General features: G+C 42.7%; 1 protein-coding gene across 1 annotated transcript; it reads left to right on the top strand.

Moving 5' to 3' along the window:
• Positions 1 to 1,181: 1,181 nt before the first annotated feature.
• On the top strand, positions 1,182 to 7,713 carry LOC118931789 (nuclear envelope pore membrane protein POM 121C-like). The gene is made up of 5 exons (XM_057502895.1): positions 1,182 to 1,345; positions 5,614 to 5,705; positions 6,325 to 6,398; positions 6,866 to 6,978; positions 7,106 to 7,713. Exons 1-5 carry the CDS (start codon positions 1,283 to 1,285, stop codon positions 7,319 to 7,321), a joined length of 558 nt encoding a protein of 185 aa, XP_057358878.1. The 5' UTR covers positions 1,182 to 1,282; the 3' UTR covers positions 7,322 to 7,713.
• The last annotated feature ends 115 nt before the right edge of the window (positions 7,714 to 7,828 follow it).

The raw sequence follows: 7,828 nt of genomic DNA, 5'->3' as shown, positions 1-7,828 counted from the left end.
ATGTGCGTGAAAAGACTTGGGGTAACTTACATCTTTAATTTGGGTCAGCACAGTGTCACGGCTGCCAAGAAAGCTTAACGTGCTCCTACTCTGTGCTGATAGAAGAACAAAGACGGGGAGGAGGCCGGTCAGTGGTAGTGCTAATGCCTTAGTCCCGTGGTCCATGGAGCACGGTTGGTGGGCTGTGCTGCCCTGCAAGACGAGGCAGACACAGACCGAAATTCACTGTGAGAGAGGGAAGCAGCGCAAGATGTCCCGGGGTGGCGGTGGCGGGCAAGGGGCTTCCAAAGGTACGTAAGTCCTGGCCCAGAGGAGAAAAACCTGAGGGGCGCAAGGAAGTGAGGGAGGGAAGGACAATGGTCTGCCAGAGTCTGAAGGGCTATCACAGGAAAGGAGGACAATTGGCCTGGTTTGGCTCCAGATGGGATCCATAGGTGAAGTAGGTGAAGGGGGAAGTATGTTTCCATCCAGTGTAGGAATAAACTGGCCTCTGGTTGGCATTCATCAGCCAGGAGATAGTGAGCTGTCTGCGCTGTCACAAAGGTTGAATGACTAGTTCACAGGAAAGATGTTTAGGAAATTTCTGTTTCAGTTTGAATCTTAGAAAAAGTGGTTGGTTCCTCCTAATTTTTTTTTAACAGCTTTATTGAGGTACAATGGACATAAAATACTGTGCCTCTTTAAAGTGTACTATCTGATAAATTTTGATACGTATCCTTATCAGAATTATTGTCCTATACATTTTCCTCTTTGAAATCAGAGAGGAACATTTTGAGGAACTTGCCACAATAACTATTTTGTCTAATTTCACACCCATGAAACCATCAGCACAGTCAAGATAATGAACATCATCATTCCTGCCAGAAGTTTCCCCGTGCCCCTTGATGAAGCCTTAAAACCTCCCTCTCACCCTGCCTCTGTTGCCAGGCATCCCTTGATCCCCATTCTGTCACTATAGATTTGTGTGCGTTTCCTAGACTACACATAAGTAGAATGACACGTTTAATTTTTTAAATACTTAGCTTTCCCTTTCTGACTTTGTGAGACAGGTTTAGCTGAATTAACAGTAAAATTAACAACATTATCCTTTTTCATTACATTAGAATGATTTTGTGACCATGGGATAAAGCCCTAAAACAATGTTGTTGCCTTTCAGTAGCACATCTGTGTTTTTCCCTTTCATTTCCCTTTTAGGCCTGGGCCTCTGAAGAGAGGCCTCAATGTCCAGAGCTCAGATGGCCACCTAAATAAGAGATTCCGCCCCTACAAACGTGGCATCCCTATGTCTGGTCGCAGTCACAATGCCATTCCCAGCGACTACAGCTCGACTGGAGGGGTGTCTCAGGTACATTCACCCAGTGGTGTGGAAGAAGTGGGTTCTTTGCATTTATTAGTTGATTATGCAGAGTTTACTAGCCGCCTTCTGTCAGATGCTGAGATCACCTCTAAGGTAACAGCAGTTACCAACCCTTGAATGATCGCTATAGACTAGTGGAACAAACTAGAAAGCCCAGAATGCTTATGTGGATACCTGAATACAAGACACAGCCATTATTATAGATAAATGGACAAAGGATGAATAATTCAAAAAGTGGTACTAATTTGATTAAAAAGGCAGATTGAGTCTGGATTGCATTGGGTCATAAATTAATCCTATAGGCACTGGGAATTTAATGAAAGTTTTTAAAATAAGTGGTTATAATTCTTTTTAGAAAGGATGTAGTGTAGACCGGAGAACAGATCAAGTTTTGCTACCAGAATGACTTGGGTTCAAATCTTGGCTTTGGCACTTAGTAGCTATAGATTCTTGGCAGGTAAATGACTCAAACTCTCTTTTTCTCATCTCTAAAGGACTGTTGTAAAGATTGAAGGTAATGTTTGAAAAGCACCCATTACAGTGCTTGTCAGTAAGTGGGCACCCAATATATAGGAGCTTGAAAAAAATAATGCATGTGTGGAGGAGGTTTTTGAGAGGAGAAAGAACTTGACATAAGTTTTCATCCATACAGAGGGCTCTTAGAGTAATATAAATGACATGTTAATGATAAATGACAAATATAGGAGATGAAGGCCCCAGCCAGGCAGTTATGGCAATGCAGAGGACAATAGTATGAAGTCTTTATTCTGCACTAGGCCCTCTGATGAGCACTGTACATACATTTCCTCAATCACTGATCACAACAGACCTATGAGATACATAGTCATTGCTCCTCATTACAATTTCACGTCAAATGTCATACATACACAAAAGGAAGGGAAAATATCATAATGAACCTCCATGTAGCTCCAGCAGTTAACTGTTTTATCAGTCCTGTTCGATCATTACCCCCACCCGACATTGGTTTTGCTCTTGTGTTTTAAAGTACAAACATGTTGTTTCACCTGTAGGTACTTCAGTGTATTTTTTTAACTTTTTGAACATTAATCACCACAATACCTTTATTCCTCTGAATAATTATGACTTAATGTTAGTTATTATCACTCCAATTTGCCCTTATTACCCTGTCTTATTATAGTTACTTTGAATCAGGGACCAAAAATCAACTCATTGCATTTGGTTCACATGTCTCTTATACTTTTTTTTTTTTTGAACATTCAAGGTATGTAATCAATATATGTAACAAAAAATCTGAAGGTAAGACTGTACACTTATGGAAATAATGATTCTGACCTACTTCATAAGGTAGTTGTGAGGTAGTACATATAAAGTGTTCAAGACTTTACACTGTCCATAGTAAACATTCAAGAAGTGCCACCTATTACTATTATTTTAAATAAGTACAGTCATTTAATTTCAGGGAACTTAATTCACACTCAGAGCTTCAGACTTAACATTATACAGTGCTATGTATGGTGGCCTAACAAGCAGGCAGGGTAACAATATTCTTAAACTTTTCAACAGGTTGTTTTATATTTTTCAGAAGTACCCTTTTTGGCTTTTAATCTAATTATAATGCTTTGAAATTATGCATGTTTTCACATAGTGTAACTTCAGTCTTGAGCAATAGTTATGTTTAAATTATTATGATGTACTTTTGTATCACAACAAAATTACATTGTCCTCATGGGATTGAATTTCAGTCATAGAGAAAATGAAGGACTCATAATTGTAAATTATCTTCACTTTAATCAGTAGCATAATGTACACTATCATTTTATTTAAAAGGTTATTCATTGAAAATCATGAGGTATTTATTGTATAGATGCCTTTAAACTTGGGTTTTAAATATAGGTTTTGTTTTTTCTTATTCTAGAAATGTTCGTTAGTTTATGTTAATTTGAATTAATTGGAAATGGCGGTCACCTGGGGGAAAATGCAGACCTAAATGTAGGCTCGTCTCTGGGCTTCTCTTCTCTGTCTTGTCTCCGCAGTGTCTCACTGCTTTAGCAGCTCTTTCACACTGCCATGCCTCCAAACAGATGTGCTCTTCATCTTCCTCAGCATTTGCTGCTTGCCCTCAGCAGGTGGTTGGTGTGGAACACTGTACTAGGCCTTTGCCACATTTTGTTGTAAAGTTCCCATTACCAGTGGAGCCTGCGGCCTACTGCAAGATGTACACTCACTGACACTGACATTTTTTGGATATTCTGTTGTGAGTAGTTAGCAGCCCCCTATAGATGTGCAATGTTTGAAAATGTAAGTTCTCAGAAGCAGTTCTCAGGAAGCAGAGACTATATATGAACCTTCTTTACATGATGCCTCATGGGAAGAACGGGCGGTGAATAGTGAATACAGTGCGATCAGCCCAGATGGCAGCCCTCATGTTTGGAGTGGTAGCATAGCTACTTGACTTAATTTGATTTTTCCAGAGGAACACTCATAAACACCCAAATCTAAGCTGTGCAAATTAGAAGTTCTAGCTTTGCCATTGTAAATCATTACAAGCATTAAACTGATACTGATTATGTAAATTAGTACCAGCATCAAACTGGTACTAATTATGTAACAGAGAAGGTGAACAGTCCTCTGACCTCTCTGTGTGTGGCATTGGTGTCTCCATTTGTCTTAACAGGACATACTGTTTTCCAGAGCAGAAGTATTTACAATGGCCTTAAATTGTCAAACCTCAAGCTTGCGTTTCTAACTTCTTATCCCTTTATATATACCCCATAATTAAGGCAAATCAAAATGGTTCCTAAGAGCACCTAATACTGATACTTCCCTGCTTTCTTGCCTTTCCTTGCTCTGTTCTCTGTCCAGAATGACTACCCATCCCACTGCAAGCCTATAAAGTTTGTCTGTCTAAAAGTGTTCTTTTTTTAAAGTTAAATCATGAAGGACCATCTCAAATACCACCTTCATCCACTGATTCTTCTAACTGAACTCTGCATAATCTCTTCTTAGGCTCCTGGCCAGAGACCTTCTTTATCTTTGGTTGCTGTCATCATTTTGTGTCCTGTCCTGTCTCTTCCAGATTGTAAATTTCTTGATGATGGAACCGCCATACTTATCTTCAGATTCTTTGTAGAGTTTGAAGGTATAGTTTGAATCCTTATGAAGCAGGAACTAGGCAAATAAAAATGGAATTCCAATGCAGAACTAACTGCCAGAGACATAGACTGTTTTTATGAGTAGCCTTGTTGCGCATTCCTTGCCCACTTTAGATTTGACACGTTCATTATATTCATATGGAACTGCAAGACGCCATTTTTACATGGTACGGATATTAATTCATCAGTTTAATGAAAAAGACCTGCCTTTTAATGTTGCTTATAGTTTTATTTTTGTTTTGGGGTCTTTTGGTTTCCTATTTTCTTTATAGTTTATGGAAACATTAGTATGGTTGAAAATTCAAATGGCACAAAGGGTATACAGTAAAGTCTCTTTCCCATGTGACAATATTTCTATACAGAAAGGTTCCTAGTTTTATTTAACAGTCTGTCAGCTTTGTCTTCTCTCTCTGGTACAGTCTCTCCCTACCCAACCTGATCTAGCAACTTGTCTGTTTTGTTATAGTCCTTTTGTTTGTTACACTTCCAAATGTAAATCTTTTAACACGTCTGTGTTGTGTGTGCATGCACAGTCTATGAGGTAAAGAGAAAACACTTTTCCCCTAATTGTTGAACTGGATTATCCTGAACCCTGGCTAGTCACGGATGGATGGCTGTATGGATAATTATCATGGGACAGTAAATACCATAGATGTTGCAAAAGTCGCAAGTGTCACAATAGCATATTTTTAATACTTAATAAAATAAAACTGAAAATTTAATGAAAGCAAGACCAAACTAGCTTCCTAGTTTATTTTCACAGGAACAGTTTCTGAGTTTCCCTTTATCATGTCCATGGACTAATACAGTGACCTAGGATGCATCAGAGCTCGCTCTCAGCCGCTACTGAGCATGACGTTCCGCTCTCCAGGATACGCAGAGAGCACGCTCATTCCTCTGCCATTTATTAGCATTCCATTACTTTTTCCGACTTCATTCCCCATAGTTAATACTGGCAATTAACTCACTTTTCAGAAGCCCCTCTTCACAAAGAAATGTTTTTTAGTCACTTGGAGAGGAGACTTTATATACAGTGATGGGTTAGAGCCACAGAATTATGCTGACGGTCAGCTCCTAAGTTATTACATAGGGTCAGTCACGTGACTTGTGTTTGGCTTTTAGCTCCGTAAGAGAAGAGGTTCCGGTGCCTCATCCTTCTCCATCCCCACCTCGTGCTACATGAAGACAATAGAGAGGCCAGCAAAGAAAATGAGGTAATTGCTGATTTGCTCTGTGGATTAATGAGAGGGTAGGAAAGGAGGGGAATTCACTTGGCTCTCAGGCTTTCTGAGACTCCGATTTGGAGAATCAAAGCACTTCACATCCAAAGGACAGCGACGGTGCCTCCCTGAATCGCTCTGTCTCTTGCAGTCGTCACATACTGACCACACCGGCCTCTGCTCCCCCTCATCTTCAGTGTGAGGGGCTGGGGTGTAAGGGGAAGGGCCGCACGGGACAGAGTGAACAGAGTGACTGATGGGAGTGGGCAGCAGGCTTCACATTCTAGACCCCAGCTGACTCTCTAGGAGCCCGACTAGAATGCTGCTTTCTTAGAGAGAGAGCTGTGACTAGAACTCTCAGAAATTTGGCAGGATGTATGTAAGGTTCTGGAGATTGTTTTGTGCTTGTTTTAAGACAAAGGTGTCTCTGTGGCTTCTCTCAACTGCCTCCCTTCATTTCTTTAGGAATTCTCTTTGATTTATTTTATTTGTTGTCTTGACACACTGAGATCTTACTCTTGGTTGTTCTAGACTTTGGCCAGTTGGTAGTTAGGAGGGTGTAAGATGTTATCCAGCACTTTTCTAAACTTAATTGTGCCTCTTCCTCCTACAGAGAAGAGGAGCTTCCTCCTAACTCTGGCTCCTCAGCTCCCTTGGGAAGTGACACGCAGTCCCAGGGAGAACAGGGTAAGATGACGAATGCGTGGCATGTGTTGGCGGTAGTGTGTATGGAGAGCGCATGGACTACAACCCACCAGAAACATGTACTAAGCGTTGATTTGTGTGGGGCCTGGTAGTTACAGAGATAGATGTTCCTCACCTTCGGGCTTTATGGTCCGGTAAGGGAGAAAGGTGGCCCAGACTCATATAGCATAACCCAGGCCACATGGGGGGTTCAGGGTAAGGTAAGCCTAGGTGGGGTAATCTGCGCAGTCCAGGCAATTTCTGTCCAGTAAGCAACCATGTGCACGCATTTGGAGCAATTACCACCTCATGGCTTCTTGACTGTTAGAAATAATCTTGCCAACACCATCCAAGAACCCACACCATGGAATATAGAATCTCAGAGACACCTAGTGAAAGTTCAGTATTAAAAACTAGGTTGGAAAGACAAAGAGAAGAGGAAGAAAGTAAGTCTGATATTTTATTTGCAGCTACAACCACATCTGGGAAGGCCAACTCCAGGGATTCTCCACCCAGCAGCACCCGGCCACGCAAACGCAAATTCCAACTGGTGCCCTCCAGGCGAGGGATCCCGCTTATCTTGGTATGGTCTGTCCACCCGCCCCTGCCCACCCCAGCCTGGCTCCCCTGAGTCCCAGGAATGGAAGGGTCAGTGCAGGTTTCTTTCACTGCCTTCTGACTGGCTCGGCTTCTCCTTTTCCTCTTGGTAGCCTGAAACACCCATCCTCGGCTATCCCATCACAGTCGAGGATTATGAGCAAGTTCAGACCGACTGGGTGAAGACCATCTTCGAGGATAAGACTGGTGAGGAATACGGGTTAATTTCACACCCCAGAGATGGTTCCCTTTGGTTTTATTTTGGTCTTTCTCCTCTGAGAAATCCAGCTCTTGGGTTCTCAGTGGACTCCGAGCACAGTGAGCACTGACGTTGAGATGAAGCATTTCTACACGAGTTTCCCTGAGTCCCTGAGCCTCCCCGTGCCCTGCGAGGCCCCTGGAAAGAATTCTCCCACCAGGGAGGACAAGCCCACCTTTCTTTCTTCCTTGGAAACTGCCCCAAACTCTGAGAGTGCGAACCCTCCTGGCCCTCCACCTTCTAATCTCATCCTGCCTGCTGCAGGGACTGCTGCTTCCTCAGCCTCCCTCCCAGCCCCAAGCACTAACCTGCTGCTGGGCAGCTTGGGGGAGTTGGCAAACTCCCTGGGCCTACCATCTTTCCCAGGTGAGCGGGACAGCTTTCTGAGGAGCACAAAGTGTCATCAGCCTCTGCTTAGGTGAAAGCAGCATGCCAGTCAGTCACTGAAAAGGTTGAACCTGCTCTGGCTTAGCACACCTGAGCTGGTGGAGGCCTGATGGCTTCAGGACCCTCTCGTCAGGAGCGGATTGTAGGGAAGGGGCTGCCATCCTTAAAGCTGGAGAAGGCCGCCTCGTTT

The sequence above is a fragment of the Manis pentadactyla genome, chromosome 5, assembly GCF_030020395.1.
Source record: "Manis pentadactyla isolate mManPen7 chromosome 5, mManPen7.hap1, whole genome shotgun sequence".
Lineage (NCBI taxonomy): Eukaryota > Metazoa > Chordata > Mammalia > Pholidota > Manidae > Manis > Manis pentadactyla.
The sequence above is the reverse complement of the archived record's forward strand: the minus strand, read 5'-3'. Positions and strand labels throughout refer to the sequence as shown.